General features: G+C 36.1%; 1 protein-coding gene across 1 annotated transcript in view; it reads right to left on the bottom strand.

Annotated features, from left to right (window-relative positions):
• Hpd (4-hydroxyphenylpyruvate dioxygenase) overlaps positions 1 to 3,883 on the bottom strand; it is a 31,388-nt gene extending 27,505 nt beyond the window's left edge. Inside the window, exons 1-2 of the mRNA XM_089097877.1 lie at positions 3,785 to 3,883; positions 911 to 1,126 (exon numbers count right to left, since the gene is read on the bottom strand). Of these exons, the coding sequence (XP_088954003.1) occupies positions 911 to 1,081 (171 nt within the window). The 5' untranslated portion in view covers positions 1,082 to 1,126; positions 3,785 to 3,883. The remainder of the gene's footprint in view (positions 1 to 910; positions 1,127 to 3,784) is intronic.
• Between the last annotated feature and the right edge of the window lie 11,984 nt (positions 3,884 to 15,867).

The raw sequence follows: 15,867 nt of genomic DNA, 5'->3' as shown, positions 1-15,867 counted from the left end.
TAAAAATCCTCTGCAGTAATAACGCAAGATGTTTTAAAAGCGCATGTATCTACTTCCTTTAAACGAGCAATAACGGTGTATGTATTTATTTATTTACATATGTATTTTTTTAACAAAAACGCACGATAGTTTTATTTTTTGTTTTGAAAACAGGCACCCTGAGATTTTCTGGCCTGAAAAAAACAATCCATATAGGTCACGTGTATGACGAAATTCGCTTAGAGCCTTAATTTGGAAAATAAATTCATATGAGTGACGTCATATTTATGAGCACATTTCAAGAGCATAAATTGCATCATTTTCCCCTCAGGAGTGGTCGTATGGTTTTTAGTATCTATGAAATATGCAAAATTACAAATGATGACCAATGACTGAACACCTGAAGATAAAGGCATGGAACAAGAACAGCAAACTTCACATTGATTTGCAAACAAAAATGTTTCATAACGAGGTTTGTGGTTAAAAGACAAATCTAAATTAAATAAGATGAAGGAACGTATTAGTTTAGCATGTGTGAGTTAAGTTACACAAGCTGACAAATGAATCCGGACAGCTAAAGAAAAAGGCAAGGAACAAGAAATTATGGTGGAGGGGGGGGGGTTAGGTGTTTGTAACCCCTAACCCCCCCCCCCTCGAGTAAGACCTTGATATATATATATATATATATATATATATATATATATATATATATATATATATATATATATATATATATATATATATATATATATATATATATATATATATATATATATATATATATATATATATATATATATATATATATATATATATAAAGCAAAAAAAGAAAATACAACGAATACTAGAGAAATTTTGCAATAGTTCTTTAAAATGTGCAGTTTTGTGTTAGAAAAAATACGTGCGATCCTAAAATTAAAGAACCACTTACAGTTTGAACAGTCGCAAACCGAACAGTTCCAGATTCGTCTGTTTCTTCCCAACTATCTCTGACGATGGTCGCACCACGCTCCTTGGCAGCAGCAACTATGGCATCAAGATCTTCAACTGTAAAAGCAATATCTTTAACACCATCTCCATGCTTCACCAGATGAGCTCCCATAACTGTGTCGTCCGGCTCGTATGCACTTTTGAACACAAATCTAATCTGAAAGTATATAAAACATAAAAGCAATGAAGGATCGATTATCTCCAGCTAAAAATGATGGTGATCAACTTACTACTACAACTACTACTACTGCTAGTAACTCTCTGCATCACCAAGCCACCTGAGGCATCATCTCACGTAACTATTATTGTGAACTATCTAAATTAATAAACAATTACTGATTTCGTGTATTAAAAGTAAAAGTCTTATGAAGTGATATTGAATGTAATTAAAAAAAAACAAGTTTTTCAACTGAAACTAAGGAGCAACATTAAGACTTAAAACGAACAGAAATTATTACATATATCAGGGGGGTTGCCCCTCCTTATTACCTCGCACTTTACGCCAAAATTTAATTTTTGTTCCAATCATTTAAGAATGACTCTTGAAACACAGTGGCTGTTTAATTAGAGTAATAGGCTGTTTTAAAAGTTCTAAAAAAACACGGATGACCTGCTTTCCGTTTAGCCCTAGATGGTTGGCCAAAAGTTGCATTTTTCTATAACACCTTTCAGTACAATATTTAGACTTTGTCCGCTTGAGAAAGGCATATAAAAAGTAGAAGGTAAGTAACGATGAAGACGACATTGCTTTTCCATCATAAAACAGCAAAATGAAAAATAATGGAGAATTACTCTAAGACAGTGAAAGAGTCTTAGTTTAATAACAGTCAGCGATCAGTCTGACACTGAGGCAATATGAAATTAAAATTAAGCAAAATAATAATATTTCTTTAGACAGTGATTTGGGGGAGTACTCATTCAAACGTTCATGCGCAGATATAACCGAAACAAATATAACTGAATGCTTTAACAAATTACATTACAAAACCAATGGCTTAAACCAATGAACCTGTAAAAAAAAAGACGTTTTAGCTTAGCTGCTAAGAAACGAGAATAACATTAAAAAGATGCTCTTAATTCGTATTACTTGAATGAATTACCTCGTTTCATTGTTTTCTCTTCAGTTCTGGTTGAAGTCCCTGGAAGTAATGGTTCAGGGACTGTTTTAATTTTTATTTTCATTTTACTGATCATATTTTATTGCAAGTCTCATTTTATATTTAAATGTGCTTTGCTGAGGACAACCCTCAGATATAAAGCCGAGAAATTCATAAAAGCTTTAGAATTTTCTTTTACTGTCTTAGATTAATGCCCATGGTTTTGCATTTTGTTGTTTCTATGAAGTAGCAGGTAAATACATCGCTAAATTGTATTAATGTATAGTTTACTGGGCTTCAGATATTACTTACTCAATACTTATGGCGGAGTGGCGTTTAGAGTCTCGTCAGCCTTTTCCACGTGGGGCGGTATGCAGCAAGGACCTTTGCATCAGACTGCAAAATTCGAGCCTGGTCCATGTCATTCCCGAGACTATCATTCCATCAGAACTTGGGTTTTCCCCTTTGACGTTTTCAGCCACTACTGGTTGGTTCAAAGTCGTAAAGAATTCGAGCCAGAGCGTCAGCAGGCAGTCGCAAAAGACGTCCAAACCAGAAAAGTGTCCGCTCGGCAACCAGTTGTGACAAGGCTGACTGGGAAGTCATGATCCGTAGGCCGTCATTAATGACTAAAGCCTGTACTTCGGATTCCCTTGATTGTCCGAAGCCACTTAGATTGAAGAGTGTCAAGACGGCTTCGGACAGCTACAGGTGCAGGCCAAGTTTCAGCTCCGTACAAGAGGATCGAATACACTGACCCTCAAAGGATCTTCATTTTGGTAGTTCGTTTGATCATTGGCTGCTTTCAAACATGTGTCATTCTACCGAAGACGGCAGAGGCCCTAGTCGCGCGGCCAACAACTTCATGGCCGATGAAACCGTCCGATGATATTATAAAACCGAGATAAGTGAAATGGTCAACCACTTCGATTTGGTTCCCGGCGACCAAGTAATTAGAATTGCTGGTGTCAGACTTTGGCTGCACTACCATGACTTTTGTCTTCTTCCAGTTAATGGATAGCCCAGTCCTTGACAGATTCTCCCATAAGCGTATTTAGAGCCACAAGCAGCCGTGACTTGGAGCTGGTGACTAGTGCTATTTCATCAGCAAAGTCAAAATCATTGACAGCTATATCCCTGTACTTGAGTCCAAAGCTCAACTTCCGGGTTGTGCAAGTCACAACATTATTTATAATGCAGTTAAATAGCTCAGGAGCAACTGAGCAGCCTTGCCTGACTCCATTTCTTACTGGAAAGAACATAGTACGTCTGCCATTCACTTGCACGCAGCTCTCAGTCACTTTATGCGTGGCCCTGAGACACTAGCTGTAAAGTAAATAGTTTGTAGGAAGAATGTGTTTTGACCCCACCTTCTAGAGCTATTATGGAAGAAGGATTAAGATGACAAGGTAATATTTTACGGTTGAAGGTTGGCTAAAACCACCCTTTTTGGCAAGTCTTCTGGGGTCAAACTAAATTAAGGACACCCTCAAATTGGGTGAAAACAGGGCAAATAAAAGGGGTTTAAAAAGCAGAAAAAGAGAGAGGAAAGAATAAAGCTCAGAATGAATTAAGACGGAAGAGGAGCATGCAGAGCACTGTTGGCCTCAAATGACCTAGCTTCAGATAAGCTGTAAGTGGCAGTAGCAGTAAACACATTTTTTTGTACTTTCTAAATAATTTTCAATAATTCTTAATAATATTTAAATAATTTTTACCTTGTTCTGGCCTACAACATGAGAAACAACTTTGCGCGAACCTGTTTCCAGTCCACTGTAGGCAATATGCTCAAATCCAAATCTGGTGCAGTAATATGATGCAGCCTAGAAAAATAAATATACATAGAGGTATAACGGAAAAAATAAGTTTAATATTTGGAACTCGTTTAAATTTACCTGATTTTTTTTTCTTTTAGCAATCCCAGCGCAAGCTTCAGCATAATAATTTGGGTTAACAATCATGTAATATGTCATTACAATATGCATTGATAGTTTCAAAGAAAAATTGGCAGCAATTGCTTACATTTTTTTCATGTTTCTTAGATGCAGACGTCAGTTTTTTGTTGTGTTGGAGGGTATGGGACACGCCACCTATTAATTATTAAATAAAAACCAAGTTTTTTTCAACCGAGAGTAAGGAGCAACCTTAAGATTTTAAACGAACAGAAATAATTATGTATATAGGGGGGGGGGGGGTTCGTCCCCTCGTCAATACCTCGCTCTTTACGCTAAAGTTTGAATTTTGTTCTAATTCTTTAAGAATGGCCCCTGAGTCACAAAGGCCGTTTAAATAGAATAAATGGCTCGTTGAAAGTACTAAAAATACTTTAGCGTAAAGATCGAGGTGATTGACAAGGGGATGAAACCCCTCATATACGTAAAAATTTCTGTTCTTTTTTAAGTTTTAATGTTGCTCCTTACTTTCAGTTGAAATTTTTTTATTTAATTTCTGATCGTTTTTTTAAATAATGCTGGGAAAACTGGCGCCCGTTCATGGAAAATTTTCTTCCCGATGAAAAATTCCTCCGTGGAAAGATCCTCCTAATAAATCCCCGAACCTCCCACTCCCCACCAGAAGAAATCTCCCCCCCTGAAAACGTCTGAAAACTTCCTAATAACCGATACTATATGTAAACAATGGGCAAAGTTCATAAATTGCAGCCCTTCCCCCCGGAATTGTGGGGGATTAAATTGTCATCAGATATATAGTTATAAGATTTTTCGACTAAGCTGAACAAAATGGCTATCTCAAAATTTTGATCCAGTTAATCTAAAAAAAAATGAGCGTGGGAGAGCCTAGTTGCCCTCCATTTTTTTGTCAATTAAAAAGGACACTAGAACTTTTAATTTCCGATCGAATAAGCCCTCTTCCGATATTCTAGGTCCATTGGATTGATACAATCATCCCTGGAAAAAAATAAATAAACACTCAACCGTGATTTTTCCTCTGGCAAAAATACAAACTTCCACATTTTTGCAGATAGGAGCTTGAAACCTCTACAGTAGGGTTCCCTAATACACAGAATCTGATAGTACGATTTTCATTAAGATTCTACGACTTTTAGGTGATGTTTCCCCCTTTTCTGAAAATAAGGCAAATTTTCTGAAGCTCGTAACTTTTGATGAGTAAGAATAAACTTAATTAAACTTGAAACTTGATATATTTAAAATCAACATATAAATGTAATTCTTTTGATGTATCTATTGGTATAAAATTTCTATTTTTTAAGTTTCGGTTACTATTGAGCCGGGTCGCTCCTTACTTACAGTTCGTTACCATGAACTGTTTGATTCAATAAGTCATAGAATAGGTGTGAAAAAGAGGCACGTTTTATGAGGATTATGGAAAACGGTGTTTTTTGTCACCCTTTGCCTAAGGAGAACTATTAACTTTTTCCCATCCCCTCCCTAAAAAAGTGAACTGACATCTCTGGCCTTCATTAGCTAACAGCCTCGTACGTATAAGTAAAACTGAGAGGTATTCCTCAAAGAAGCAACTCTAGGTTACAGCAGCATGTGTATGATATAAACTCTAACTTTAGCTTGAAACTACACGATCCCAAAAAATTAGCCAGGTTGCACAGCTGCTTTTACGTGACCAGTTTAATGGTCAGTTCATAGAAAACGAGGATGACCATATCCACAATCGTAATTTGGGTATTGCCAGAATAGGAAAAGTACAGCGAGAAAATGAAGTACAGTGTTTCAATGTACATCAAGGGTGCCGGCAAAAAATTTTCCACGGAGGGACCAGACGCCAAAATAGAAATGGGAGTTTGGTGACAGGGAATATATTTCAGGATAATTTTTCTTGTAGGAATAAGTTTATATTTAAATACTTGTGAGAAAAAACTCTCAAATAAAAAGAGCAATTAAATTTCATGCAAAATGAAACAAAATACAGTAAATTTTAAACACCAAGGATTCCCGGCACAGGGATTACTTTCTTTAATCAATAATATATTTAATTATTATGTATGGAATCTTAAAAGCAAGTTAGACTCAAACCAAAATTACTGAATGATTTATTACTTACTAACATTATAGTAGATGTAGACTTGTCTTTATGCAATTTCCTACTCCTTAGAATAGTTTACAGAAAGAGTAGAGAAACGCGAAAATCATCCTGCCTGTATAAATACAACGTCTTGATTTTATACCGGCCACGTAAAATGTACCTCTTTCATAACAGGACAATTCTCCACCTCGAACTTAAATCCCTTATATAGTCAGACATTTAAAAAAAAGTTACAGAATACCGTGATAGAAAACTGGAAGTAAAAAGTGACTTGGGTCAATATTCACCAAAACTAAAAATGGAATTATCTCGAAAATTGCTAGACCGACAGTACTGGCTTTTTATGCTGATGAATTAAAAAAACTTTTTCCACAAAATAAGTTTTTCAAAGAAAAGTAAAGAACTCCATTAAACAAAAAAGAGCAAACATAAAATCAAATAATCTACCAAGCGTGACACTACCACAAAGCAGCATCGATAAATAAATGAAACCCAAAACGAACAGAAATTACAATCAATAACCGAGTCAAACTCAAAACGATCAGAAATTAACATAAGTTGGGCGCAAAACCCCTATGCCTTTCCAAGGTCAGAACAAAATTTGCCTTTTACTGAAAAAATATAAATGTTTTTACTTTTATAACTTTAATAAATCAAATAATATTAACATTTTGATTACTAAATATCAGTATCAAACAGTTCGTGGTAACGAACTGTAAGTAAGGACCGACCCGGCTCAATGGTAACCGAAACTCTAGAAAACGGGTTTTTGATACCAATAGATATATCAAAAGAATCAGATTTCAATGCTGATTTCAAATATATAACTTTCATCAAGTTTAGAGCTACCCATCAAAAGTTACGCGCCTGAGAAAATTTAGCTGATTTTCAAAAAAAGGGGGAAAGACCCCTAAAAGTTATAGAACCTTAATGAAAATCACACCATCATATTCAGCGTATCAGAGAACCCTACTGTATAGGTTTAAATCTCATATCTAAAAAACTTTGTTATTTTGCATTTTTTGCCCTAATAATTAACAGGGATGCGTGTTTATTTGTTTGTTTGTTTGTTTGTTTGTTTGTTTGTTTTTTTTTTTTTTTTCCCAGGGGTTTTAGTATCGAACCAGTGGTCCTAGAAAATATTGAGAGAGTTAAATTGAACGGAAAATAAAATTTATATTGCCCTTTTAAGTGACCAAAAAAAATGGAGGGCAACTAGGCCCCCTCCCACGCTCATTTTTTTCCCAAAGTCACCCGATCAAAATTTTGAGATAGCCATTTTGTTCAGCATGGTCGAAAATATGATAAAAATGTCTTTTAGGATGACTTGATCCCCCAAAGTCCCCAGGGGGAGGGCTGAAAGTTATGAACTTTACTCAATGTTAACATATAGTATTGGTTATTGGGAAGTATACAGACTTTTTCAGAGGAGATTTTTTCTGGTCGGTGGGGGCAGGAGAGGGTCGGGGGCTAGATGGAAGGATCTGTCCATGAAGGAAGTTTTCATGGGGGAAGGGACAGTGCTATGAAGGGGGCGCCGGATTTCCCAGCATTATTAAAGAAAAAGATCAGGAATTAAATAAAAAAAACAAGTTTTTCAACTGATCAACTGATTGTGATTAAGAGGTCATTTTTAAAGAACTGGAAAAAAAATTCGAACTATAGTTTAAAGAGCAGGGTATTGACTAGGGGGCGAACCCCCTAATATACGTGTTAAAAATTTATGAGTATAGAAGTTCGTTACGTAAGTTAATTCTAAGTTACGTATATTTATTACTAATAAAAACGTTCGTAAATAAAATTAAACAAGTTTCGAGAAAGCCATTTAACCAAATATAATATGCAAATTTTGTTTTAATTATTCATGTACGGTGAGCCAAAATCAAAACCTGCATTAATTCAAAAACGTTCAAAAATTAAATAAAAAAAACAAGTTTTTTAACTGAAAGTAAGGAACGACGTTAAAACTTAAAACGAACAGAAATTATTCCGTATATGAAGAGGCTGTCCCCTCCTCAACGCCTCGCTCTTTACGCTAAAGTTTGACTTTCTCACAACTCTATTTTTTTAAACAATAAAAAAACTTTAGCGTAAAGAGCGAGGCGTTGAGGAGGGGACAGCCCCTTTCATATACGAAATAATTTCTGTTCGTTTCAAGTTTTAACGTTGTTCCTTACTTTCAGTTAAAAAAACTTGTTGTTTTTTATTTAATATGTATATTAAATTGGCAATACACATTCATTTGTTTTTTTTCAGTAAAGTGCAAATTTTGTTCTGACCTTGGAAAGGCATAGGGGTTTTGCGCCCAACTTATGTTAATTTCTGATCATTTTGAGTTTGACTCGGTTATTCATTGCAATTTCTGTTAGTTTTGGGTTTCATTTATTTATCGATGCTGATTTGTGGTAGTTCCACGCTTGGTAGATTATTTGATTTTATTTTTGCTCTTTTTTTGTTTAATGGAGTTCTTTACTTTTTTTTGAAAAACTTATTTTGTGGAAAAAGTCTTTATAATTAATTTCTGTTCGTTTTATATTGACATAGTCTTTTCAGGGAAAAAGAAAATAATACTTTAAATCTTTTCTTTTTTTAAGACTTTATAGTTTGGCCTGCTATTTGTATGCTGGAGAAAAATTTTCAGCAATTTTTAACAACATCCACCCTTTTAAAAATCTTGACACAAATAGTACTGTTTAATTTAGTTTTATACCTCCTCAAGTTGACCTGAAATAGAAAAATTGATACCATTCGCAAAAAAAATCTGTTTACGTTCTTTAATAGCTTGGATACACATACGCCACTTTGATTTGGTTAAATTTTAAGAGCAAAAGTAACCCCGAAAGTTTGAACATAATACACTCAGCCGTTATTGGGATACTGCTGAGATGCCTTATTGGGAATTCGCATTATCACAGTGCATTTTGATTTAATCTTAAGTCAACAATTAGATTTAAAACATTATGGGCAAATGAAAGGGTGGGAGTGGAAGGGGTACTAGTTCCCCTCCAATCACTTTCGACTATTAAAAGGGCATCATCCCTTTCTATTTTCTATCGAATGAGTCCTTTTCGAAGTTCCCACGAACACTCCTTCAATTCGAAGTGCCCAGGTCTAAACAACAACAACAACAAAAAATAATACATTATATCCACATCTATCTTTACTATAAAAATGTCAAGCCTTCCAATCACTTTCGACTATTAAAAAAGGCACTAGGCCTTTCGATTTCCAGTCGAATGAGCACTTTTGGAAACGACAACGCTTTCTATAAACACCTTATATGCCCCCAGGGCATAAATTGCAACCCTTACCATAAGGTCATCCTCAAAGACCTAATTTCCAGAACTTTCTACTACGTTGAACAAAATTACTATCTAAAAAATTTGATTGGATGTGTTTGGATGGAATGGTGGATGTGAGAGGGAGGTTAGTTACGCTCCAATCACTTTCGACTGTTACAAAGGGCACTAGCCCTTTCAATTTCTAATTGAATGAGCCCCTTTTGAAGTTTTGTGACAACTCTATCTATAAAATCTTATATGCCCCCACAGCATAAACTACAACCTTTGCCCACGGGGCTATCGGGGGTTTGCCATCCTTAAATACATAATTTCCAGAACTTTCAACTACGTTGAACACAATGGCTATCTATAAATTTTGATTGAATGTTTTTGGGAAAATGGAGGGCGTGAGAGGGGGGTTAATTACTTTCCACTCACTTTCGACTATTAAAAATGGCAATTTCAACTTCCAATCAAATGAGCCCTTTTTGAAATATCTATAACAACTTTCGATATAAACTTTAATGCTCCCAGGGCAAAACTTACAACCCTTGAACTGAGGGCTCTGAGGGGGGGGGTTTATCATCCTAAAAGACCTAATTTCCAAAACCTTCAACTACGTTGAACAACATGGATATGTCAAAATTTTGATTGGACGGGTTTTGGAAAATGGTGGGCGTGAGAGGGGCGTTAGTCACTATCCAATCACTTTCAACTATTAAAAAATGCACTATCCCTTTCAATTTACAATTGAATGAGCCCTCTTGAAGTTTCTACGACAACACTTTCAATTAAAACTTTATATGCCCCCAGGGCATAAATTACGACCCTTGCCCTGAGGGCTGTAGCGAAGGGGTTGTCATCCTTAAAGACTTAATTTGCAAAACTTTCAACTACGTTGAATAAAATGGTTATCTGAAAATTTTGATTGGATGTGTTTGGGGAAAAGATGGGTGTGAGAGGGGGGTTAGTTGCCCTAAAATCACTTTCCACTATTAAAAAGGGTACTGGCTCTTTGAAGTTCAAATCGAATGAGCCCGTTTTCAAGTTTCTACGATAAAAATTTCAATAAAAACCTTATATGCCCCCAAGGCACCACTTATAATTCTTGCACTAAGGGTTTTGGGGGAGTGTCTGGGGAAAAGGTGGGCGTGAGAAGGGGGTTAGTTGCCCTCAAATCACTTTCGACTATTAAAAAGGGTACTCTCTATGTGTGTCGTCTCTATGTGTGTGTCGTATCTATGTGTGTGTCCTCTCTGTGTGTGTGTCGTCTCTGTGTGTCTGTCATCTCTGTTTGTGATTCACCTCTGTGTGTGTGTCATCTGTAAGTGTGTATTTGTCGTCTCTGTGTGTGTCTTCTATGTTTGTATGTCATCTCTGTGTATTTGTGGTCTGTGTGTGTATGTCGTCTCTGTTTGTTTCTCGTCTGTGTGTGTGTGTCGTCTCTATGTGTGTGTCGTCTCTGTGTGTTTGTCGTCTCTGGTTTATGTTAGATTAGGCTAGGGGGGCTACTTGCTCTCAAATCACTTTCGACTATTAAAAAGGGTACTAGCCTTTGAATTTCAAATCGAATGAGCCCTTTTTCAAGTTTCTACGACAAAGATTTCAATAAAAACCTTATATGCCCCCAGGGCATAACTTATAATCCTTGCCCTGAGGGTTTTGTGGGAGTGTCCTCCTCAAAAATATATTTTCTATCTGGAAATCAGCTATGCTGAACAAAATAGCTATCTCAAAATTTTGATTGGATGTGTTTGGGGAAATGATCGGCGTGGGGGGGGGGGTTAGTTGCCCTCCAATCACTTTCGACAATTAAAAAAGACACAAGCTCTTAGAATTTCCAATCGAATGAGCATTTTTTGAAGTTTCTACGACAACGCTGTCTATAAACACCTTATATACCCCTAGGGTATAACTTAAAACCCTTGCCCTGAGGGTTTTGGGGGAGTTTCCTCCTCAATAACATATTTTCTATCAGGAAATCAACTACGCTGAACAAAATAGCTATATCAAAATTTTGATTGGGTGCGTTTGGGAGAATGATGGGCGTGGGGGGGGGGGCTAGTTGCCCTCAAATCACTTTCGACTATTAAAATGGGTAATAGCCCTTTGAATATCCAATCGAATGAGCCTGTTTTGAAGTTTCTACGACAACAGCCTTCACTAAAAACCTTATACGCCCCCAGGGCATAAGTTAAAAGCCTTGCCCTGAGGGTTGTGGGGGAGTGTACTCATCAAAAACATATTTTCTATTTTGAAATCAACTACGCTGAACAAAATGGCTATCTTAAAATTTTGATTGGATGTATTCGGGAGAATGATGGGCGAGGGGGGGGCTAGTTGCCCTCCAATCACTTTCGACTATTAAAAGAGGCACTAGCCACTCTAATTTCCAATCGAATGAGACTTTTTCGAAGTTTCTACGACAACTCCTTCGATATGAAGATGCCCAGGTATGGAGAAAAAAACACATTGTGCCCACATCGTTCTTTACTTAGGCAGCGCTAGCGCGTGCCTAAGATGGGAAGAAATTGAAGACCGCTGGTGCGGCAACGTTTTTTTGTCCCGAAGACAAAATCGTAAGGAAATTTCCTACATTACCACATCTGCCTACAAATTATTGTCTATTCCTGCGATCAGTGTGACAACAAAAACTCTTTTAAGTGGTAGGCCTGATAGTGACTATGATAGGGACTTAGAAAAGAAATGGCCTCAGTCTACACAGAGTGGGTAAGTTGATTTTCATACACGATAACTATAGCCACATCCTGCAGTTCTAATATACTTCTGAATTTTGCCTGAAGGAGTTTATTCGAAGTTTTGCATGCAGTAATTTTCGAGGAATAAAAATAATACTAATTTCGATAATTAATTCTGTTAGAAAAACATAGCTCTTAGATATTTCAACTATTCTGCAAGGATTCTGAAATGCCACAGCCATTTCATTTTTACCAGGTTTCTACTTCTCTTGATGAATAATGAACAAGACCAGCGTCCAGCCAGCGAATCGCAAAGTTCCTACCTCATGAATAGGTAGAATATCTTGTAAACAAAAATTGGATTTGAGGAAGACTAAAATCTATTCTATAAATCATATACAATAACTTTCTATATAAACATCATATGCCCCCAGTGCACAATTTACAGCGCTTGCACTGAGGGCTCTCAGGGGGTTATCATCCTAAAAGACCTAATTTCCAGAACTTTTAACTACGTTGAACAAAATGATTATCTCAAAATTTTTGATTGGATGTATTTAGGAAAATGGTGGGCGTGAGAGGGGTGTTATTTGCTACACAATTACTTTCAACTATTAAAAAAGGCACTGGCCCTTTCAATTACCAATTGAATGAGCCTTTTTGATGTTTCTACGAAAACACTTTCAATAAAAACTTTATACGCCCCCAGGGCATAACTTACAACCCTTACACTGAGGGATCTGAGGGGGTTATTATCCTAAAAGACAAAATTTCCAGGACTTTCACCTACGTTGAACAAAAAAGATGTCTCAAAATTTTAATTCGATATGTTTTGGAAAATGGTGGGCGTGAGAGGGGCGATCACTTTCAACTATTAAAAAAGGCACTAGCCCTTTCAATTTCCAATTGAATGAGCCCTTTTGAAGTTTCTACGACAAGGCTTTCAATAAAAAAATTTATATGCCCCCAGGGCATAACTTACAACGCTTGCCCTGAGTGTTGTGGGGGGAGGGGGGTTTTAATCCTTAAAGACTTAATTTCCGAAACTTTCAAATACGTTGAATAAAATTGCTATCTAAAAATTTTGATTGGATATGATTGGGGAATGATGGGCTTGGGGGTGGGGCTAGTTGCCCTCCCATCACTTTCGACTATTAAAAAGGGCACTAGCCCTTTGAATTTCCAATCAAATGAGCCCTTTTGAAGTTTCTACGACAACGCCTTCTATAAAAACCTTATATGCTCCCAGGGCATAACTTAAAACCCTTGCCCTGAGGGTTGTGGGGGAGTGTCCTCCTCAAAAATATATTTTCTATCTGGAAATCTACTACGCTGAACAAAATGGCTATCTTAAAATTTTTATTGAATGTGTTTGGGAGAATGATGGGCTTGGGGGGGGGCTAGCTGCCATCCAATCAATTTCGACTATTAATAAGGGCACTAGCCCTTTGAATTTCCAATCGAATGAGCCTTTTTTGAAGTTTCTACGACAACACCTTCTATAAAAACCTTATATGCCCCCAGGGCATAACTTAAAACTCTTGCCCTGAGGGTTGTGGAGGAGTATCCTCCTCAAAAACATATTTTCTATCTGGAAATCAGCTACGCTGAACAAAATGGCTATCTCAAAATTTTGATTGGATGTGTTTGGGATGATGAATGATGGGCGTGCGGGGGGGGGGCTAGTTGCCCTCAAAACACTTTCGACTATTAAAAAGGGTACTAGCCCTTTGAATTTCCAATCGAATGAGCCTGTTTTGAAGTTTCTACGACAACGCCTTCACTAAAAACCTTATATGCACCCAGGGCATAACTTAAAACCCTAGCCCTGAGGGTTGTGGGGAAGTGTCCTCATCAAAAACATATATTCTGTCTGGAAATCAACTACGCTGAACAAAATGGCTATCTCAAAATTTTGAGTGGATGTGTTTAGGGGAATGATGGGCGTGGGGAGGGGGGTCTAGTTGCCCTCCAATCACTTTCGACTATTAAAAAGGGCACTAGCCACTGTAATTTCCAATCGAATGAGACTTTTTCGAAGTTTCTACGACAACTCCTTCGATACGAAGTGCCCGGGTATGGAGAAAAAAAAAAAAAAAAAAAAAACAACACATTTTGTTCAACACAAGTTGTTCAACACATTTGTTCAACACAAGTTGATTCGGTTTATTTGTAATGAAATTAGGCTACGTTTGGTGATCTGTAATTGCGTATCAGCTATAGTGAGGGGGGGGAGTGAGTCATTGTTAAGATGGGGATAGGGTAGACTAAAAAAAAAGTACATTTTAATGGACACGCTGTTTACTCCTTATGAGGCTTCAGATAAAGTTTAAAAGATGTAGGCGAAAGTCGGAATTAATTAAAATGTTTCTCTATACAGCTAAAATATTATATTCCCTTATCTACTAGCACAAAGGTAGAAAAGGCAAGACAGGCCATCATCAGCCCCGCCAGGATATTTCTCTGGGTTGGCAAATACTGCTAGGAACTTAGTTTTTAGCAATTTCAGATGGCAATATTTTCCTTTTCTATTCATATGAAGTACTTCAATGTATTTAAACAAATATATATAATGTATTTATCCGTAAGAAAATCCTATCGTAGAGGTCGTGATGGCTTCAGTTATGTAGAAGATCAAAAGTCTGTCTCCTCACTTAGCTCCTTACTCTTTACCGTGAATTTTGGCTTTTGTCCAAACTTTTAAAGAAAATTTGCAATTTGAAAAGAAAAAGATTTTTCAAATGCACTAAAAAACTGTTGTTTAATGAGCAAGGTGTTGAGAACGGGCAATCCCCCTTCTATACAAAAGTAATTTAAATTTTTTTTAAGTTTTAAACTTGCTCCTTACTTTAGTTGAAAAACCTTTTCTTTTTGTTTAATTAGATTTCATGAAACTGCAAAGAATTATGAATATAATACTTTTGGTAACGCAAAAAAAAATCAATATTTCAATGATCTCTGTTTGGATCTTGATGGGTAATCAACCAGTTCGTGGAAACGAACTGTAAATAAGGAGAAATTATTACACATATGAGGGGGGTTACCCCCTCCTCTACACCTCGCTCTTTAAATTGTGTCCCAATTCTTTAAAAGCGATTCCTGAAACACAAGGTTCGTTTAATTAGAACAATACTTAACTTTTTTTTAAGTGCCGAAAAGTTGTAGCGTGAAGATCGACATGTTGAAGAGGAGGCAACCCCACTCATATACATAACAATTTCTATTTTTTTAAAAGTTTTAATGTTGCTCCTTACTTTCAGTTGAAAAATCTTGTTTTTTTTGTCTATGTTGATCCTTAGAGACAAACATTTTTCTAAAGGCAATGGAAAAAGTATGATAATTGAAGTAAAAGTTTAAAAAAAATTAAAAAAGTAAGTAATTTAAAAAAAAATACAGAAAACAATAGCCTACTTACAAAAACTACGATATAAACTCCCAGCAGTCAGTTCTGTTAAACAATGCCAAAGAGTTGGATGGATATTTTTTAAAATTATCGACAGTTTTGAACTTGGTTATCAAACATCAAAATATATAATGCCTTTAGACTACTCAGTGTTTATATAAAGTAACGCATTATCAAAGTAGTTTGTTCAAAGTAAAATGTTAAGACTTAGATTAAGAAAATCAAATAGAAAATTTTTATTCAATATTTTTTATTTAATTTTGAATACCAAAAACCAATATATTTGACACTTTATACTTCATAACTGTAATTTTTTTTTCAAAGTGACAACTTGGTAAATACAATCACTCCAGGAAAAAAATGATAATAAGACAAAAAACGTATCCGTTCAGGAGGAAACA

This window comes from Artemia sp. Qi Xiang Cuo, chromosome 12 (assembly GCF_049724085.1).
Source record: "Artemia sp. Qi Xiang Cuo chromosome 12, ASM4972408v1, whole genome shotgun sequence".
NCBI lineage: Eukaryota > Metazoa > Arthropoda > Branchiopoda > Anostraca > Artemiidae > Artemia > Artemia sp. Qi Xiang Cuo.
The sequence above is the reverse complement of the archived record's forward strand: the minus strand, read 5'-3'. Positions and strand labels throughout refer to the sequence as shown.